At 47.1% G+C, this 21,893-nt stretch overlaps 1 protein-coding gene across 4 annotated transcripts in view; it reads left to right on the forward strand.

The window, feature by feature from the left end:
- dyrk1aa (dual-specificity tyrosine-(Y)-phosphorylation regulated kinase 1A, a) overlaps nucleotides 1-21,893 on the forward strand; it is a 142,807-nt gene that overhangs the window by 84,099 nt on the left and 36,815 nt on the right. For all 4 annotated transcript variants that reach the window (XM_038801492.1, XM_038801494.1, XM_038801493.1 and 1 more), the window contains exons 4-5: nucleotides 824-943; nucleotides 6,151-6,339. In XM_038801492.1, coding sequence (XP_038657420.1) covers nucleotides 824-943; nucleotides 6,151-6,339 — 309 coding nt within the window. The remainder of the gene's footprint in view (nucleotides 1-823; nucleotides 944-6,150; nucleotides 6,340-21,893) is intronic.

Here is a 21,893-nt window from a genome sequence, read left to right on the forward strand (position 1 = left end):
CACATTATAAATTACAACCATGAAATATACTTAGGGAACCCCCATTGGTGTAATTAAGGATTTATTAACAGTCTGTGCAGAATTAGCCTATTGAGATCATAATGCTAGCTTCCTGGAAAGTGACCATAACAACAATTGCTTTCATATTCACATGTATGAGTGCAATTTTGTAAGTGGCTTTGAGGAGAGGCAGCATCGGATTGACTTTCCCATAAAGTGGAAGAATGCACAACTTATTTTTAAAATTATTTTCTATCTTCACAATTTGGGTGTACAGTATGTTTTTCAATTTGCACCACTGTATTTGTGGAAACGATTTAAAATATTTTCAAGAGGTTCAGATTTTAATTTCCTCCCTGATTTTTCATAAGTCCTTCAGCAATAATGGTGCACCTTTTGAAAGTAGAGGCAGTACAATAGTTTTCCATTCTATATAGAGGTCAGCTAATAAAATTTAGTGAGAATTTCATCTGGGAAAAATATTGGCTCTTGGATATCCTCTTGAATACCTCCCTAAAAGGGTGGTGGAAGCAGATTCAAAACTTTCAAATAGGTATACACTTGAGAAGGAAAATATTACAGGGCAATGGGGAAAGGAGACAGTGCCACTAATTGGATAATGCTACCAAGAGTATTGTGAACAAAATAGCCTCCGCCTGTGATGCAAGATGTTATGATGACAAAAATGCTGATTTATTAATATGTCAAGTGTGGTAAATTTCTTTTCATGATTATAATACATGTTTTCTAACCAGGTTTATCAGTAGGCACAGTGATTTCTGAACAAACTTTCCTGGAAATAAAATTGCCCTATTTATTTCAGGTAATGCCTGATGTTGTCATGTTGCAGCGACGAATGCCCCAAACGTTCCGCGACCCTGTCACTGCTCCGCTGAGGAAACTCTCTGTAGATTTGATCAAAACGTACAAACACATTAATGAGGTAATTTTAATGAGTTCTACGTTTGAACTATATTAATCAATTTTGTGCAATTGCAAGTTAGAAGATGCTTTAATACGCAAAAGATTGTACAACTTTGGAATTCTGTTGTTTTTTTGAAATTGAGTCAATTGTTATTTTAAATCTAATATTGTTAGGTTTTGTTTTTAACCCAAAGATATTGAGGGATGTGCAAAGGGAGGTGTCTGGGGTTAGGCCACAAATTAGCTATTGAATGACAAAACAGGCTGGAAGGGGGCTAAATGGATAACTTTTGTTCTAATGTATTCTATGATTCACCATTAAGTTGATTATTTGAACACCGTAGAACCTTTTCTTTCAAAAGGCCAAAATGATGCTGGTTTATGCATGACCTAACTATTTAAAAAAAAAAAAAATTGATTTCTATATCCTGTAATCCGGTCACTTAAGCAGTGTTGTATTCTATCAAGCATAAGAAAGTTAAATTTTTGCTTCAGTAATAAACCTTTGTGCCTTTAATGTTTTATTTGATCTTTAGCGCAGCACGGCCACATTTATTGTGTAGCTTTGATCATTCCTCAATGGATAGAAGTAGTTCATTTTTGGCTCTGAAAAATATAATATTTAATCACATTTTTAAGGAATGAAGTTGATTGCACAAGTGACAACATTAGCAAACTAACTAGTGGACTGTCACAATGATGAGTGCGAGGGCCACAACTATTTACAATCCATATTAATTGGATGGAGGAACAGTGGTGTATTGTAGCTACATTTGCTGCTCATATAAGGATGGGTGGGAAAAAGGTTGTGAGGAGGACACAAGGTCTTGAAAGAAATATAGATTGATTTAAGAAAGAAAAAAAACCGTTGAAAGTTAGAATGGTCGCACAGTTACATGAAAATTTGTTTGGTCTAACATAAAAAGCTTGTAGGCACGTGTTTTCAGTTTATTAGAATCATTGAATAGGATCATAGAATTTACAGCGCAGAAGGAGGCCATTAGGCCCATTGAGTCTGCACCGGCCCTTGGAAAGAGCATCCTACCTAAGCCCACACCTCCACCCTATCCCCGTAACCCCTCCTAACTTCTTTTGGACACTAAGGGCAATTTAGCATAGCCAATCTACCTAACCTGCGCATTTTTGGACTGTGGGAGGAAACCGGAGCATCCGGAGGAAACCCATGCAGACACTGGGAGAAAGTGCAGACTCGGCACAGACAGTGACCCAAACCGGGAATTGAACCTGGGACCCTGGAGCTGTGAAGAAACTGTGCCAACCACTGTGCTACCATGCTGCCCTCATTAGGAAGTAAATTGTTAGTTTATGTTGGAATTGCTTAAAAACCGAACAATGTCAATCATGACAATTGGGAGTAGGAATTATTAGTAACATAAGAAATCGGGGCAGGAGCATCATTGAGTCTCTGGAGCCTGCTCTGCTGCTTATAGATTATAGAATCCCTACACTGCAGAAGGCCATTCAGCCCATCAAGTCTGCACCGACCCTTCGAAAGAGCATTCTCCGATGTCCACTCACCCATCCACCCCGCCCTATCCCCGTAATCCCATAATTTAACCTGCATATCCCTGGACATTAAGGGGCAATTTATCATGGACAATCCAGCTAAGACGCATGCCTTCGGACTGTGAGAGGAAACTGCAGCACCTGGTGGAAACACACGCAGATGCAGAAGAACATACAAACTCCACACAGATAGTGACCCAAGGTTGGAATTGAAGCGGGTCTCTCATGTTATGAGGTGGCAGTGCTATCACTGCACCATAAGATTGTGGCTTATCTGAACACTCTTTCACCCCCTCCCTTTCTGCTTGTTCCCCATAACCCCTGACTCCTTTGAAGAACAATTATCTGTCCAACTCAGCTTTGAATGTATTCAATGACCCAGCTCCTACTGTTCTCCAGGTTAGAGAATTCCAAACCGTAACAATTTCCTGAGCGAAGAACCTCATCTCCATCTTAAATTGGAGGCTCCTTATTCTGAATCTGTGCCCCCCCTAATTCCCACGTTTCCCCATTGGGGAAATATCTTTTCAGCATCTACCCTGTCAAGTCCCCATGAAATTTCATGGGCGAAATTCTCCGACCCCCACGACGAGTCGGAGAATAGCAGTAGGGCCTTCCCGACATTTTTCCCGCCCTCCCGCTATTCTCCCCCCCCAACTCCCGACACGAATCGCTGCCGCCGTTTTTTTTTACGGCCGGCAGCGATTCACAGCTGTTCGATGGGCCGAAGTCCCAGCCCTTTACGCTGTTTTTACGAACGGCAAACAGACCTGGTCTGGCCGTTCGTAAAAACGGCGGGAACAACTCGCTTTTTATAACCATGGCACCGATTGGCACGGCAGTACCACGGCCGTGCCAAGGGTGCCATGGGCCCGCGATCGGTGGGCACCGATCGCGGGCAGTGGGCCCGATGCCCGCGAACTATTTGTCCTTCCGCCGCCCCGCAGTATCCATTCGCAGGGCGGCTGAGGGGCATCCCGGCCCACGCATGCGCGGGTTTCGCGCAAATACGCGATGACGTCATCCGCGCATGCGCGGGTTGGAGTCTTCCAATCCGCGCATGCGCGGCTGACGTCATATGACGCGTCAGCCGGCGCTAACTCCGGCAAGCGGGCTTAACGAAATTCGTTAAGCCCGTGATGCCGGAGCTTGCGGCGTCGGGCTGCTAGCCCCGACCGGGGACCAGAATCGGTTCCCGGTCGGGAAGGGGCACGCTGGCGTCAAACCCGGGCGGGTTTGACGCCAGCCTTACGATTTCTCCCGTTTTGGGAGAATCGCGCCCCATATGTTTCAATAGTGACCTCTTAGACCACAAGACATTGGAGTAGAAGTAGGCCTTCGGCCCATAGAGTCTGTGCCGCCATTCAATCATGGCTGATATTTTTCTCATTCCCATTCTCCTGACTTCTCCACCTAACCCCTGATCCCCTTATTAATTAAGAAACTATCTATCTACGTCTTAAAGACACTCAAGTGATTTGGCCACCACAGATTTCTGCGACAAAGAGTTCCACAGATTCACCACCCTCTGGCTGTATAAATTCCTCATCTCTGTTTTAAAGGATCATCCCTTTAGTCTGAGATTGTGTCCTCTGCTTCTAGTTTTCCCTACAAGTGAAAACATCCTCAACCACGTCCATTCTATCCAGGCCTCGCAGTATCCTGTAAGTTTCAATAAGATCCCCCCATATCCTTCTGAACTCCAATGGGTTCAGACCCATAGTCCTCAACCGCCCCTCTTATGATAAATTCTTCATTCCAGGGATTGTTCTTCTAAACTCCAATGTGTATAGGTTTCTAAACTCCAATGAGTATAGACCCAACCTGCTCAACCTTTCAAGACAAGCACTTCATCCCAGGAATCGACCTCGTGAACATTCTCTGAATTGTCTCCAATGCATGTGAAATGACAAAAATGAAAATTGCTTATTGTCACGAGTAGACTTCAATGAAGTAACTGTGAAAAGCCCCTAGTCGCCACATTCCGGAGCCTGTTCGGGGAGGCTGTTACGGGAATCGAACCGTGCTGCTGGCCTGCTTGGTCTGCTTTCAAAGCCAGCGAGTTAGCCCAGTGTGCTAAACAGCCTCTAAGTGTATCTATTTTTAAATAAGGAGACCAAAACTACACAGTACTGTAGGTGGGGGCTCACTAATCCCCTGTACAATTGTAGCAAGACCCTATTTTTATACTCCACCCTCCATTCAATAAAGGCCAATATTACTGCATGCAAACATTTTGTAATTGCAGGACATGCAGGAGGACACCTAGATACCTCCGTACCTCAGAATTCTGCAATCTCTATTTAAATAATATGCTGCTTTTCTATTCTTCCTGTTGAAGTGGACAAGTTCACATTTTCCCATATTATACACAACCTGTCAATTTTCTGCTCACTCACTTAACCCATATATAATCCTCTGCAGACTCTTTCTATCTTCCTCACAATGTGCTTTCCTATCTATCTTTATATCGTCAGCAAATGTGGCAACCGATGCACTCGGTCCCTTCATCCAAGTCATTGATATCAATTGTGAGTAGTTGACACCCCAGCATTAATCCCTTTGACATCCTGTTTGCTAACCTGAAAATGACCCATTTATCCTAACTTTGCTTCCTGTTAATTAGCCAATCCGAATACATTACCCACAATATGATTACCTCTTTTCTTGTGCAGTAACCTTTTATGTAGTACCTTGTAGAAATGCACAAAGGAACTGCTGTTCATATTTGATCCATTTGAAACAATGGAACATCACAACTGAATGCCTTACAGAAAATGCCTTGTTCCCATCTCAGAATGCAAGCTTGCATTCATTGTCTGAGGAAGCAGGCTAATTTTGGCCTGATCTGGGTTTGTCAGCATTTTGTCCTTGATACCGGCAGAATTTATCTATCCTTTGTAACTTTGATCCATGCCTCAGACAGTGTGTATATTTATTCATGCATATGCAAAACTAGGAGACAATTAAACCCCTTCAGAAAGCATATGCAGACATTAGCTTAAATTTGTCAACACTTAATAACATCTTCAGAGTGGTCAGAACCTAAAAACAAAAATGCCAGGCAGAATTTACATTTTAAAAATCCCTGACCACCTCAGAATTTAAACTGTAAAAGCATAACAAATATTTTACAATTGGAAATGGTACAGATCCCCATTTTGGGGTAAAATTTAGAGTACCCAATTCATTTTTTTTTCTAATTAAGGGGCAATTGAATGTGCCAAATTCACCTACCCTGCATGTTTTTGGGTGCAAAACCCACGCAAACACGGGGAGAATTTGCAAACTCCACACGGACAGTGACCCAGAGACGGGATCGAACCTGGGACCTTGGTGCCATGAGGCAGCAATGCTAACCACTGCGCCACCGTGCTGCCCCAGATCCCCATTTCTGTCTTCAGATGAATATCTGAAGATTCAGATGGCATCATCGGTTTATAATTTCACCTGAACACTTTAAAATCATTATTCTGAAATCACTCCCACAATTTGGTTGCTCAGTGACTTGACACAATTTTTGTTACTGACAGCTTCTTCATAAAATAATTGGCTAGTGTATTAAATGTGTTAGCAACGTTTAGCCAGTTTGGTTTGGTTATAGTTAGATGTTTCTGTCCAACAAACAAATGATTCAGACTTGGATACCAACAGTCTCTAAATGCTATTTATCAAGTATTTTTATTTTGTGTATTTCAGGTATACTATGCAAAAAAGAAAAGGCGGCACCAACAAGGTCAAGGAGATGATTCAAGTCATAAGAAGGAAAGAAAAGTGTATAATGATGGTTATGATGATGACAACTATGACTACATTGTAAAAAATGGGGAGAAGTGGATGGACCGTTATGAAATTGACTCTTTAATTGGAAAAGGATCCTTTGGACAGGTAAACATTGATTTTCTTTTCCAGTGAACTATTTTCCATTCAAATCGAGTTTGCACAGCAAGAAAATGATTTCATGTGCATCACTGGCATTTATTGCTCATCCCTAATTGCCCTTGAGAGATGGTTGTATGTAGTCGCTTTGACCTGCTGCAGTCCATGTGTTATAGAAACACCCACAGTGCTGTCAGGAAGGGGGTTCCAGAATTGTGACCCAGTGACAGTGAAGTTCCAAGACAGGTTGGTGTGTGCCTTTCATGGGAACTTGCAGGTGGTGGTATTCTCCTGCATCCACTGTCCTTATTCTTTTAAGTGGGCGAGTTTGCAGGTTGGGAAGGTGATGCCAGCCTTGGTGAATTGCTACAGTGCATCTTGTAGATGGTAAGCACTGCTACCACTGTGGTGGGCGAGGTGCCAATCAAGTAGGCTGCTTTTTTCTGGATGGTTTCAATATTCTTGAGTTTTATTGGAACTACACTAATCCAGGTAAGTGGAGAATATTCCATCACACTCCAGCCTTGTAGATGGACAGGCTTTGGGGAATCAGGTGGTGAGTTATGCTCCGCAGAATTCCCAGCCTCTGATCTACTCTTGTAGCCAGTATTTATATGGCTGGCCAGCTCAGTTTCTGATCAATGGTAACCCCACCAGGATGTTGATGGTGGGGGATTCAGCGATGGAAATGCCATTGAATTTCAATGGGGCAATGCTTAGATTCTGTCTTGTTGGGAATGGTCGTTGCCTGGTTCTTGCATAGCACGAATGTTACTTTGCATTTAGCAGCCCAGGCCTGAATATTGTCCAGGTCTTAGAACATAGAAAAATACAGCGCAGTACAGGCCCTTGCTGCATTTGGATCGGAACTGCCTCAGTATCTGAGGAATTATGAATGGTGCTGAACATTTTGCCATAACCTATGAATATCCCACTTCTAACCTTATGATGGCGGTAGGGTCACTGATGAAACAGTTGAAGAAGCCTTGTGCATTATCCCAGATGCTTGTCTTTCGACAACCACAACCATCTTTCCTTTGTGCTCCGTATGACTCCAGCAAGTGGAGAATTCTTCATCCCCAATTCCCATTGACTTCAATTTTGCCAGAGATTCTTGATGCCACGCTCTGTCAAATGTTTGTTCAACCAACCAGAACATACTGCGAGGCCTGGATAGAGTGAATGTGGAGAGGATGTTTCCAAGAAGAGGACACAATCTCAGACTAAAGGGAGGAATCTTTAAAACAGAGATGAGGAGGAATTTCTTCAGCCAGAGGGTGGTGAATCTGTGGAACTCTGCCGCCGATGACTGTGGAGGCCAAGTCACTGAATGTCTTTAAGACAGAGATAGATAGGTTCTTGATTAATAAGGGGATCAGGGGTTATCGAGAGAAGGCAGGAGAATGGGGATGAGAAAAATATCAGCCATGATCGAATGGCGGAGCAGACTCGATGGTTTGGGAGGCCTAATTTCTGCTCCTATGTCTTATGGTCTTCTTCTTGTAAATTGTTTCCACGCGGCATAGGTTGATTTCACACAACTAATCATCCTGTTCCTGATGATTACATGTTTTTGTGCTGATCTTTATCAAAATAGCAAGTCGGAATAATTTTCTATTTCACCTTGGTCTCCAATTTAAGTCAGAATGGTGATTAGGTTATGTCTGAGCTCCCTGGGGACTTCAGTGACGGCATGTAGGAGGAAATCGCATGTTGGGTGGCTCCTGCTTGAGGCTCATTTTTTTTTACATTTTCAAGGGGCAATTATTCAACAAATAAGTGCAGGAAGACACGAGGAAGGAGCGGTGATGTCTAAAAATCAAAAGAAAGCCGGCATGCAGACGGGGGCAAGGGAAGGTTCGCCATCGAGCGAAAGGGCCAGCTCGGCAACTGGAAAGATGGCCGAAGCTGGGCCGCTGGGTGGGCCACACTGCTCACGGCAGAAAAGATGACCGGAGTGATGGCTTTGGAATTCGAGAAACAGTTTGTAAAGCACGTGGAGGTGATGAGGTAGGAGATGATGGCGGCATTGAAGGTGCTGGTGGAGGAGGCAATTACGGCATTGAAGGTGCTGGTGGAGGAGGCGATTGTCCCGGTGAAGGCGGCCATGTTAAAGATATCAGCCGAGGTGCGGGAGCAGGGTGAGAAACTGAAAGGAGTAGAGAAGGCCTTGTTGCAGCACAGCAATCAGCTCACTTCGATGAGTGAGCAGCTACAGAGGGTGGTCGAGGCCAACAAAGGTCTGTGAGCCACGGTGGAGGACCTGGAAAACAGATCCAGGCGGCAAAATCTGAGGACCATGGGCCTGCCCGAAGGGATGGAGGGCCTGAGGCCGACTGAGTACTTTGCCAAGATGTTAGCCGAGCTGTTGGGAGAGGGGGAAGATCTCGCCCGGTACGAACTGGATCGGACTCATCGGCCATTGAGGCCCAAACCAAAGGCAAATGAGTCGCCAAGAGCAGTGATTGTTTGTAACCACAGGTACCACGTGAAGGAGAAGTTCCTGAGTTCGGCGAAGCAGAAGTGGGAGATGCAGTGGGCTGGAGCTGGTGTACGTATTTACCACGACTTAACTGTGGAATTGGCGAGGAGATGGGCGGCCTTCGGTCGAGTGAAGATGGCACAGTATAACAGCGGTGTGCGGTTCGGCGCAGTATACCCAGCTAAGTTGAGGATGACCTACAACTCGAGACTTTTTTTTGAGACAGTGGAAGCGGCGGAGGCGTTTGTTGAAGGCAGAAGGACTGGGGCAGAAGTGAGAAATGGGACTGAGGATTGGACCTGGATCGAGGTTACGGGGGTTAGAAGATTGTATATAGTTCTATTTTTTAAATCATATTGTCATATGTGCTAAATGGGGTGAAGTTACCTATTTGAATAAAGTAGGAGTTGGGATTTTCTGTGATGACGGTTTTCTTGGGTTTGTGTGTTTGCACTGGGTTTGTTTGTTTGAAGGGGATTTTTTTTGTTTCCTGGGACTGGATGGAGGGAGGGAGGGGAGTGGGGTCTGGGCAGGGGCCTCCGCACCAGCAAGCTCAAGCTGATTAGTGAACGGGAATGGTGGTGGGGAGGGGTTGCGGCCATTGGAGCCTGGTCGAACAGGTTTCGATGGGCCTAGGAGGAATGAAAAATGGGGGAAGGGGACCGATACTGGGTGAGGTGTTTTCAAGAGGATGTGGATGTTGGCGCGCGCGCAGGGGGGGGGGGGTCGGTTTGATGGCAACAATGGGACGTGGTGGGCCAAGCTCGGAGCAGGGCCCAGAGTTATATGGTGGATAGGAGGGCCCTGGAAGGGGGAGGGGGAGAGAGAGGAGGTGACCCCCAGTCAGGATAGTTACGTGGAATGTGAGGGGTTTGGGGGCCAATGAAGAGGTTGAGTGTATTTGCGCACCTAAAAAAGCTGATGTTATTATGCTACAGGAGACTCATCTGAGGGTGAAAGATCAGGTGGGGCTCAGGAAGGGCTGGGTAAGCCAAGTATTTCATTCGGAGTTCGACAGCAGGGGTAGCGGTTTTGGTCGGTAAGAGAGTGAGGTTCCAGATGGAGGAGGTGGTGGTGGACCAGGGGGGTAGATATGTGATAGTAACAGGGGCATTGGAGTGGAGGTTGGTGGCATTGACAAGTGTGTATGGCCCTAACTGGGATGATGGAGAGTATGTGAGGAAGATGTTTGGGGCCATTCCAGACTTGGATTCGCAAAGCTAAGAGTGGGAGGGGATTGGTACAAGAGCCACGGTTGGAAAGGTCACAGCCACGCTCGCTCACCCAGTCAGGTGGGACGAAGGCGCTGACTGGACTGAAGAGGAAAATGGGAGGGCTGGACACGTGGACGTTCTTGCACCCGAGGGAGCGGAAGTATTCATTTTTCTCCTCTGTTCACAAGGTTTATTCGAGGATAGACTTTTTTGTAGTAGGAAGCTTATTTGATAGAGTAATGACCATACACAGTTTCTGCTTGCAATAGCTACTTTATTGCATCAGGCTGCTGCAACACCCTCTGGATTGAAAAGATTGGAAAGTAAGTAACTGAAAATAAGGCAGGAAAATAATAGCCATCTTTAACTCTCTCCAGGAGGCTTCCTATGTCGATGGTCTGTGGTCTTTTAAGCCTGGATCCCAGTTTAAAATTATGATTGTGATTTCCCCCCTCAGTATGGTAAATGTAATGTGCTTTCATGTCATTTACCTTTTAACTTCTTCGATTCCACCTCATTGTTAGTGTGGATTCAGTTATTCTCCTGTGACCTTTATTTGCTTTTACTTGTCTGTATTTTCAAAACGTTTGGCAAATACTATTTCAAATGTGGGTCATGGACCAGAAAGAAATGGGGCATATTTAAACTGAGCCTGATGTGTTTTTCCATTTGGCCCGTGAGTCTGCACTGACCCTCTGAAAGAGCACCCTACCTAGGCCCAATCCCCCACCCTGTCCCCGTAAACCCACCTTGGGGCAATTTAGCATAGCTAATCGACCTAACATGCCCATCTTTGGACAAGCACCCCTTGGCGATAGGAGTTGCACCCAGCTTTACCTACATATTTACGAATATTGCTGTGATCCTTCCCCTCGCTTGCCTGTTGTCTTCATTTCGCAGGTGGACAGGGCGGGGGTAGGAATCCCGTTCCCCCTTGAGTTTTCGAGGGAGGGTGGGTCGGTTTGATTTCCTGATTCAGCCTGTGTGGGAGACCCTCCGCCTCGCTCCTTTTTTGTTCTTCATGGTTGGCTGGTGGTTGCGAACACATCTGTGAAGAGGCTCGTGAATTTATTTCACGTGTCATGGAATCTCTCCTCAGACCCTCTTAGCTTAAATTTTATTTTTTCCAGGCTCAGGAATTGGCCAGATCTGAGAGCCATTCCGAGGCCCTGGGTGGTGCTGCCGACTTCCAACCGAGTAGAAGTCTCTGCCTGGAAATAAGTGTGGTAAAGGCCAGGGCGAACACCCCCTTCCCTGTTCAAAGATCCGGGTGCTCTGACATCCCGAAGACCGCCACAGACCGCTCCATCTCGGCCCCCAACATATAGCCTCAAAGAAGCCTCCGAGTCTGGTAGGACCAGAATCTGTGGGTGTGGTTGGCACACCTGACACTGCTTGTAGTTATCTTCCACCTCCAGGAAGAACCTTCTTATATGCATCTTGGTAAGGTGCGCTCTATGCATTACCTTGAGTTGCTTCAGGCATAGCCTGGCGCAGTAGAAGGTGGAGTTGACTTTGCAGTGCCTCGTTCCAGAGTCCTCCCCCTATCTCCATGCCCATTTCCTCCTCCATTTCCGTGTAGTCCATTAGGGTCCTGACCTTTTCTATAAATCATCCGTAGATGTCGCCACACTTGTCGTCTCCTAACCAGTCCAGCCTTATCTTGTCCAGAAATTTGTTCGGGCCCTGGGGGAATCTTTTTGTCTTTGTGCGGAGAAAATCACGAAGTTGCAGGTGCAACTGCGGGAGTTGGAGCCTCTGAGTGGTTGTCAGTCCACGTCAGTGTCCCTCCATCCCAAATGTGGCATCTATCCTCGCCAATGTGAACTTGATTGTTGCAGATGGGGGCCCCTATGGACATCTTGCCAAGTTCGATGTGGCGCCTAAACTGCTTCCATGTCCTTGGGTGGCTACTATCAGTGGGCTTCTGAAGTGTGTGTGTGGGAAGCCAGGAGTGGTGTGGTAGCCGGAGCTCAGAGAGACGTCCCCCTGCAGGAGGCCTCCTCCATTTGGACCCAGTCTGCCTCCGGCTCCCTTAGCCACCCCCTCACCCTCTCCGCATTTGCCGGCCAGTGGTAAAATAGAAGGTTCGGTAGGGCCAGGCTCCTCATGGGCCGCCCTCACTTGCGTACCCTAGGAACTCTTCCCACATGATTAATTTGTTGACCCTGGTGAAGAAGAATTAGGGGATGAAGATCAGGAGTGATCTGAACACTAAGAGGAACCTAAACAGCAAGTTCATTTTGACCATCTGTACCTTTCCGTCCATTGAAAGAGGTGGCGAGTCCCATCTTGCAGGTCTTTCTTCACCTCTTCCACCAAGCCGGATCCCTAGGTACCTGAACTTGGTCTGGAAGTTCCTCCTGTTCTTCCAGCTCCGCTCCTTCCTCTCTGGGATTTGCCGGGAGGATTTTGCTCTTTTCCAGGTTGAGTTTGTAACCTGAGAAGGTGCCGAACCCCTCACGGAGTCCGGTTATCTTTCCCATGCTGGCTAGGGAATTCGTCACAGAGAGGAGCAGGTCATCTGCATAGAGTGAGACTCTATGCTCTCTGCCCCCTCTCCGAATGCCCGTCCACCAATCCGCCGATCTAAGTGATATAGGCAGAGGTTCGATTGCCAGTACGAACAGAAGCGGGGATAGCAGGCACCCCTGCCCCGTTCCCGTGTGCAACCGGAAGTATTTGGAGTTGGTAACATTCATCCATATACTTGCCATAGGAGCGCTTTAAGGGAGCTTCACTAACTTGTTGAATCCTGCTTCAAACCCAAACCCGTTCAAGCACATTTGGTGTCCTCTCCCTGGATGGGGCCATTATTATGTTCTGCAGGCACTGTTCGTTGTTAGTTGACTTAACAAACCCGGTCTGATCCTATGCGATCATTTACGGCAGGCAGCTCTTTCGCTCGGACTTTCGCATCAGGATTTAAGAGCGAATTGGGTCCTTATGATCCACACTATGTTGGTTCTTGTCCTTTTTGGGGATCAATGCAATCCAGGCCTAGGCCAGCGTGAGCGGCAGGGATCCCTTCGACTGAGTCATTGAACATTTCTTGCAGATGCAGGGTCAGCGATGCTGAGTTTGTTGTAAAAATCGTCCAGGAGCTCGTCTGGTCCTGGTGCTTTCCCTGACTGCATGGACTTAATGCACTCCATAATTTCTTCCAGTCCTCGATCCACTCCCACCCCCACCACCAGTTTCATCTCTGAGCCCCCAGTAAAAGTTTGTAAAGGCTTTGTTGACCTTGTTTGGGTCTGCTACCATCCTAATGTTTCTGTTCCTAACTTGAGCTATCTCTTTCACAGCCACCTATTCTCTCAACTGGTGAGCCAGCATGCAGCTGGCCTTGTCTCCATGTTCATAAAAGGCCCACTGTGCCTGGTGGAGCTGGTTGTCAGCCTTCTGTGTGGAGAGCAGAACAAATTCCATCTGCAGCTCTTTCCTTTCCTCCAGCAGTTTCACGGTTTGGGCCGTGCAAAGCCCTTTCTTTCCTGTCCTTATGGGTCCTATAGGCTATGATTTTGCCCCTGATCACTGGCTTCAGTGCCTCCCAAAACGTGGAGGTGAGATCTCCCCTTTCTGTTTGCAGGATACATAATTGTCGATGGCGTGGGATATTTTAGTAAAGAATTCCTTATTAGCGAGGAGAGCTGCCTCCAGCCTCAATTGGGGGGGGTGTTGGGCGTGTCCCTTTTCTACCCACGCTGCTCCTGTGGGGGTCAACCGTACTTATCTTGTGGGCCCGGCCCCTGTCTGATCAGGCTTGCCCTCGCTCACTGGCTGTTCAAAATTACCTTTTCAAAATTACTGCTTCCTCTTTTTCGCCAGCTGAACGTGTTATTGTTGCAACCAGCGCTCTCCCTTTTGTTTCTCTCTCTGTACACCCCTATCCTTGTGCTTTCCCTCCCAGTCCCCACCCTACCCCCTTGGTGTTACACTCTTCTCTGAAACCCTAGCTCCCCCCTTCTTTTTGCCCTTTGTTTTCCTTGAACTTCTGTCTTTCCCTTCCCTTCTACCAGGCACTCCCTCCCGGGAGGCGGGCCATGATCTCCTTCTTCACTGTACTCCCATACAGCAGCTTAGCTTACTCGTTTAGATAGCAGCTCCCCTATTGATCGGCTTCCCCTACTTGTCTCTTCCCTACCCCGCTTTCTCTGCACCTTTGCCCGTATTCGTTCCTGTCCCTCTAAACGTTCGCAGCTCTTCGCTCTGGCCATTGAGTCCTATCCTTGGTTACCAAGACCGTTCTTTTGGATACACCCGTTGTCTTCCTCCGGGGCGGCAAAATAGTATTCCTTCCCCTGGTATATAACCCATAGCTTGCATGGTAGAGCTTGCCAGACCGCACTTTGTTTTTGTACAGGGTGGATTTGGCAGTGTTGAATTCAGCCAAACGCTTGGCCAGGTCTGCCCCACTGTCTTTCGTCCACCTCAGGATCCGCTGTTTGTCCTGATACTTGTGGAACCTCACAATTATCGCTGCGGTGGTTCTCCCACTTCGGGCTGCTGCTGAAACAACCTGTGTGTGCGGTCTACCTCCAGGGGTTTGGTGATGCCCTCCTTGCCGACCAGTTTCCTGAACATCGCCGCTATATACTATGTGGGGTTCTTCCCCTCCATTCCTTCTGGGAGCCGCACGATTCTTAGGTTCTGACTTGATCTTGGCCATCGAATTTGTCTCTTAGCCCCTTCTAGGTCCTGTTCAGCCTCACCACCATGTCTTCAAGTGCTGCGATCCGATCTCCTTGGTCTGCGGTGGCCTTCTCAAGGCCTCTTGCCGTTGCCTCCTGGGCCTCAAGCCTCCGGTCCATCTTGGCATTGCTTCCCTAACTGGGGCAGCAGCAACTTCCACTGTTGTCTTGAAGGCTGCCATTAAGTCTCTTCTCAGCTCCTCACTGCGGCTTTGGAGCTCGGAGGTGATGAAACCCATATGATTGTCCATCAGCTCCCGGGTCGGTGCTAGGAGCTACGTGGGATCGGTCCTTCCTATTTCCATGACACCCCAAGTGGCTGCTGGCTCTGGGCTGAGGTTCCCCTCCCATTGTATTTGCAAGCTTTTCGACTGGACGGATGACTTTTCCCAATTTTTCTTGTGATTAACAGGGGTTAGGCTGGGGGAGTTGTAGATATTTTGGTGCCCATTTGCTGGAGTTAAAAGGTTGTAACCGAGGTTTTCATGCAGCAGACACCTATCGTGTGCTCACTTGGCTCATGGCCACCACCGGAAGTCGGGATATATTTGAATATATTCAAGCATTGCCAAGATTTGATGAGAAAGATGTTGAAGCCTTTATCATCCCATCTGAACAAGTGCCTAAACAATTGAATTGGCCAAAGGTCATGTGGGTAGTGGTTCAAACAAAGTTGGTAGGTAGAGCTAGTGAAGTGTTTTCATCACTATCAGAAAAGGGATCTAGGTATCTAGGGATTATGATGAGGTGAGGAAAACCATATTAAGTGCATATGAATTCCTTTCAGAAGCCTACAGACAAAAAGTTTAGAAATCTTTTTTTAAATATTTTTATTCTCCTTTTTCCACATTTTCTCCCAAATTCACACCCACCAACAATAAACAATAATCAGCAGCAAATATGTTAATCCCAATAACAACGATCCCATCCTCCCACCAACCCCCAAACATTAAGTGTCCCCCCCGCCCCCCACTAATGTTCGATGTTATCCAGTTCTTGAAAGTGCATAATGAATAATGCCATTGACTTGTAGAACCCCTCCATCCTTCCCCTCAGTTCAAACTTCACCTTCTCAAGGGTCAAGTATTCCAACAGGTCCCCCTGCCACGCCAGGGCACAGGGTGGGGAGGCTGCTCTCCATCCCAGCAGGATCCGCCTTCGGGCGATCAACGAGGCGAAGGCTACGATATCTGCCCCCCGCACCCGTTTCCAATCCTGGCTGATCCGACACCCCGAATATGGCCTCCCGGGGACCCGGGTCCAGTTCCACGTGCACCACCTTGGAAATTACTCTAAAAACCTCCTTCCAGTAGTCCTCTAGCTTTGGACAGGACCAAAACATATGAACGTGATTAGCCCCCCCGCAACACTCTCACACATCTTCTACTCTTTCAAAGAATCGGCTCATCCTCACCCTCGTGAGGTGTGCTCTGTATCCCACCTTCAGCTGTATAAGCCCCAACCTTGCACATGAGGTGGAGGCATTTACTCTCCAGAACACCTCACACCAGACCCCTTCCTCGATAACCTCTCCTAACTCTTCCTCCCACTTTACTTTGATCCCTTCCAGTGGTGCCTTATCCTCGTCCAAAATAGCTCCGTACACCGCTGACTGCCCCCTTCTCCAGTCCCCTTGGCGTCAGCACCTCCTCCAGCAATGTGGAGGCCGGTTCCTCCGGGAAGCTCTGTACCTCCTTCCTGGCAAAATCTCGAACCTGTATGTATCTAAACATTTCTCCCTGCTCCAGCCCATATTTCGCTTCCAGCTCCCTCAATCCTGCAAGCTGACCCCTAAGAAACAAATCTTTTAGCGTCTTAATCCCCTTCTCTTCCCATTTCCGAAAACTTACATCCCACCTCCCTGGCTGTGGTTCCCCCGAATCAGCATTTCCCTTGACCCTGCCCCAACCCGAAGTGTTGGCGAAACTGCCTCCAGATTTTCAATGAAGCTATTATTACTGGACTCAGAGTATTTCCCCGGAGCTATCGGGAGCGGCGCTGTTGCTAGTGCTTTCAGTCCCGACTCCCTGCACAAACTCTCCTCCATTCTGACCCACTGGGAATCAACCCCTCTGACCCAGCTCCGCACCTTCTCCACATTTGCCGCCCAGTAGTAGTACACCAGGTTTGGGAGACCCAAACCCCCTTCCCCTCTGCAGAAGCACCTTTCTCACTCTGGCCACCTTCCATCCCCATATGAACGAAGTAATCCTTCCCTCGATCTCCCTGAAAAAAGCCTTTGGCAGAAAAATAAACGGAAATTGCGGCAACACATTCATTTTAACCGCCTGTACCCGACCCGCCAGTGACAGAGGGAGACCATCCCACCTTGTCAGGTCCGCTTTCACTCTCCCCACCAAATTAGTGATGTACCTGCGAAGCCTCTCCCACTCCCGGGCAACCTGCACCCCCAGATACCTAAAGTGAGTCCCTGCCCTACGGAATTGCAGCCCTTCCACCCCCGGCCGAGACACCACAAAATACTCACTCTTGTCGAGGTTCAGCTTGTACCCCGAGAACGACCCAAATACTCGCAGTAGCTCCAATATTCCCCCTATCGACCCACTCGGTTCCGACACATACAGCAGCAAGTCGTCTGCATACAAGGACACCCATGCTCTATCCCCCCTCCCCCCGCACTATTCCTTTCCATGCTCCCAAACCTCTTAATGCGATGGCCAACGGCTCAATCGCAAGTGCAAACAGCAGGGGGGGGGGGGGGGGGCATGGGACATCCCTGCCTCGTCCCACGGTGGAAAGAAAAGTATCTCAAGCTGATATTGTTTGTGCGGACACTCGCCTTCGGCTCCTTATATAATAGCTTTACCCAGTTCACAAATCCTGGTCCAATCCCAACCCCCCCCCCACCGCCGAGGAAGACCAGGTCTTCCTCACCTGAAGAATTTCCTCTGCCGTTGCTTCCATCCAGAGCTGACCTGCTAACATACCTTATCTCCATGTTCATAAACTGCATCCCTTGCTCGTCTCAGTTGGCACACCGCCTTCCTGGTAGACAGTCGGTAGAAGCTCATCTGTACTTCCTTCTTTTTCAGCTTCTCTGGGTCGCGATCTTCTGCATAACTCCTGTCTACCTCCCAACATCTCATCTATTACCCTCTGCCACTCCAACCTCTCCTCTTTGTCCACCCTGGTCTTAAACGAAATTACCTCACCATCGCCGTTAGCCTTCGACACCTCACCCGTACAGTTGAAACCAACATATTCCTTAATTACCTTTTCAATTTTCTCACAGAACACTTGGTTCCCCAAAAGCTCCACATCCAGTTTCCAAATCCGAATCCGAAAATAACTAAGTAATTATTTTCACAAATTTCCCCCCAAAAAATTCCAAAGTCAAGAAATCTCTTCCTCCGAGGAATGGACTTCAAACTCCTCAAAGATCCATTTTCAGTGGGAGCCACCCAATGTGCTCTAATTCCCCTCGACATTGCGTTCTGGATTCAGGCCTGCCAGATCGATTGCCTCGCCTCGTGTCAAGCTCCGCCCACGCATCCGACCTCTGGGTCGATGCCTCCCGCTCCGGCTGCTGGACACTCCCGTGGGGCTCCTCACCGGCTCCAAACCGGATAGTCCCGACGCCTGTCTCAGGCCCCAAAGGCCGAAGAAACCCCCTTCCCCTTTCGTGGGAAAAAAGAACCACGGGGAAACCCCCGGAAAAGTCCGAAAAATCGCGGACCAGCGGGAGCCTCTACCCGACGCAGCCACTCTGCTCGCGAGCGTCACCGGAAGTCCAAAAGTTTAGAAATCTAAGGAAAGAACCAGGTCAGATGAACATATCATTTGAAAGAATTAAACAAAATAATTTTGATAGGTGGATACAGCGGCATGGTAGCACAGTGGTTAGCACTGTTGCTTCACAGCATCAGGGTCCCTGGTCCGATTACTGGCTTGGGTCACTGTCTGTGCGGAGTCTGCACGTTCTCCCTGTGTCTGGGTGGGTTTCTCCGGGTGCCCCGGTTTCTTCCCACCAGTCCCGAAAGACATGCTGTTAGGTAATTTGGACATTCTAAATTCTCCCTCCGTGTACCCGAACAGGCGCTGCAGTGAGGCGACATGGGGATTTTCACAGTAACTTAATTGCAGTGTTAATGTAAGCTTACTTGTGACAATAAAGATTATTATTATTATTACAAAGAGCCTTAAAAATTGACCAGAAATATGAAATTCTTTTGGAAATGGTTATTTTGGACTAATTTAAAGATTCACTTCCTGCAGTAGTGAAAATTCATGTGGAAGAGTAAAGAGTTAAAACTGCTCGCGAGGCCGCAGAAATGGCTGGTGATTTTAAATTGGTTCATGAAGCAAAGTTTGGTTTTCTGCATCAGTTTCACTCTGAAGTGTAGAAACTGCAAAACGAAAAATTCACATGTGGTCAATGAAATGGAGTTAGTGATAAGGAGAGCGTGCCTCAGTGTACAAAGGAAACCTATGATAGTGGTAGATAAGAATACTGGACTGTTTCATTGTAATAAGGTTTGACATATGAAGTCGCAGTGTTGGTGGCTTATGAAAAGTACTGGGAAGAGCAAATCGTCAAAACAGGGTTTATTAAAGTGGGAGGAAAAACCATTGTCCTAGTGGAAGAGGTGCAACAGACTGAATAGCCTGTTCAGAGGTTGGTTGATAAGCAGGCATCAGAACAGGATTTTATCTGTGAGGCTAAGGTTTAGTCCTGTGTACAAGGTGGGGGAGGTAAGGGATACAGGAGCAAGACGGTCTTTATTGCTGAGAGATAAGAAAACATGTCATTTGGAAGGAGAATTGCCAGAAAAGGTGGTGATATGTAGAATTAGTGGTGAGAGCAGTGGTATTCCAATATGTAAGGTAAGTTTAGAGAGTCTGAAAAGTGGTGAATTGGTAGTAGAAGGAATAGAAAAATTACCTTTTTCAGAGATACAATTTATCCTCGGTAATGGAATAGCTGGATCAGAGGTGAGAGTGCAGTCTTCTGTGATTGAAAAGCCAGTGGAAAGTCAAACAACTCAGATGTTGCAAAAAGTATATCCAGGCGTGATCCTGATTGTGTTGTCACCAGATCACAAAGCCACAGGTTGAGATAGGAGGAAGAGAACTTGAGTGCCGATAGGGAGGCTGAGGGTCAGTTGTCAGAACCCACGTTTGATCAGATGGTTAGTAAAGAACAAGAGCAGGTGGTGGATGAAGCGGATATCTTTAGTTTAAGCAAGTTGAGAGTATTAAAGCAAAGGCTCAAAGATGAAGCAGTTGTATCAGAAAGCATGTCCAGAAATTACTGTGAAAATCCCCCAGTCGCCACACTTCAGCGCCTGTTTGGGTACACTGAAGGAGAATTCAGAATGCCCAATTTACCTAACATGCATGTCTTTTCAGATTTGTGGAAGGAAAAGCACCCGGAGGAAACCCATGTAGACAGTGTGAGAACATGCAGACTCTGCATAGACAGTGACCCAAGTCAGGAATCGAACCCGGGTCCCTGGCGCTGTGAAGCAACAGTGCCAACCACTGTGCTACCATGCCGCCCATATTACAGTCAAATAGGACTGTAGGTAGGAATCAATTGGGAAGTACGAAAGTAATTAGGCGTGATATAGATATATGAAATGCTATTCCCATTAAACAACATCCATACAGGCTCAATTCACTAAAGTTAGCACAAGTACAAAAGGAGATCGACAGCATGCTGAAGGATGATACCGAAGTGAGTTGCAGCAATTGGAGCCCACCAATTGTCATGGTATCAAAACCAGATGGAACACAACGATTGTATGTGGGCTATGGCAAACATTTTCAAACTCTGAGTTGTGACGTGCTGAGGTGGGTCGCGGAGTGATTGGTCGAAAGGCCACGACTGACTTATAGAAATGCCAGTTGTGATCAGCTTTCAAGAAAGCCAGCAGTAGCATGCATGCGTGCCCCCTCAGCTGGATTTAGCAGTGTGCAGGCCTGGAGGCCAGCGGGGCAGACCGCCGCCTCCTGATGTCACTGTGCAGTCTGAAGACCAGATTTAAAAAAAAAAATCAAAGGGAGTCTTCCCGCCATAGGCAGCAGAGAGCGGGTGATGTGCCCGTACGCTGACGTCACCTGCACTGGGCACGAAATCATGAAGCAGAGATTCCTCCATTTTGTCGCTGCCAGTCAGCACGCAACAAGATTTTGTGAAGAACTGAAGACGGATCATTTTGTAATAAAGGAAGGGAGGGCCAGGTACACAAACAGGCCACGATCTTGCAATTAAATTTGCTGGAGAGACTTCTTGGGAGAGTCCAAGGCAGAACAAAGCAGTGCTGGTGTGAGTTGTGTCCCAGAGCTCCAGGGCCTCTGGTGAACAAACAATTAAGAAATTGAAATTGGGAACGAAGTAGGAGAAACATGTTTCTTGAGGTATGGCATTGTTCATTTTGTTAATCAGGATGCAAAGCCCATGTATGTTATATGCAGAGAAGGACTGGCAAAAGAAAGTTTAAAAGCCTCAAAGGCATTTGAAGGGAAGCATGGCAAGTTCGAGGACAAACCTTTTGATTTTTTTCAAAGTATGCAACGACAACTTATGGTCAGCTGAAGTCCTTAGCTGAAATGTAACATTGAATGATAAAGCAAATGAGATCAAGGTGACCAAGCAGGCTCGCCTGTCGCGTTAAACGTAAGTAATAATGGTTGTGAAGGTCAGCTGGCTTGGATCATGAAGATTGGATGGGTCCCGAAGGTCGGCTGTTTGGTAAAGGTGGGTCCCAGGAAAAGTTTGAAAAGCACTGGACTATAGAAAGGTCACTGCAGTTCCAAAGTCATATTCTTACCCTGTGCCTCATTTGGAGGACTGTATTGAAAAGGTTAGACAAGCCCATTTTATTATCAAACTTTAAAAAAAAATTTAGAGTAGCCAATTTATTTTTTCCAATTAAGGGGCAATTTAGCGTGGCCAGTCCACCTACCCTTCACATCTTTGGGTTGTGGGGGCGAAACCCACGCAAACACAGGGAGAATGTGCAAGCTTCACTCGGACAGTGACCCAGAGCCGGGATCGAACCTGGGACCTCGGTGCCGTGAGGCTGCAGTGCTATTATTATCAAACTTGGCATACTTAAAGGATATTAGCAAGAAACTTTATCAGACAGGGCGGAGGAAGTTTCGGCTTTTGTGACACCAAATGTCCTGAATCAATTTAAGTTCGTACCATTT

Source organism: Scyliorhinus canicula, chromosome 7 (assembly GCF_902713615.1).
Source record: "Scyliorhinus canicula chromosome 7, sScyCan1.1, whole genome shotgun sequence".
Lineage (NCBI taxonomy): Eukaryota > Metazoa > Chordata > Chondrichthyes > Carcharhiniformes > Scyliorhinidae > Scyliorhinus > Scyliorhinus canicula.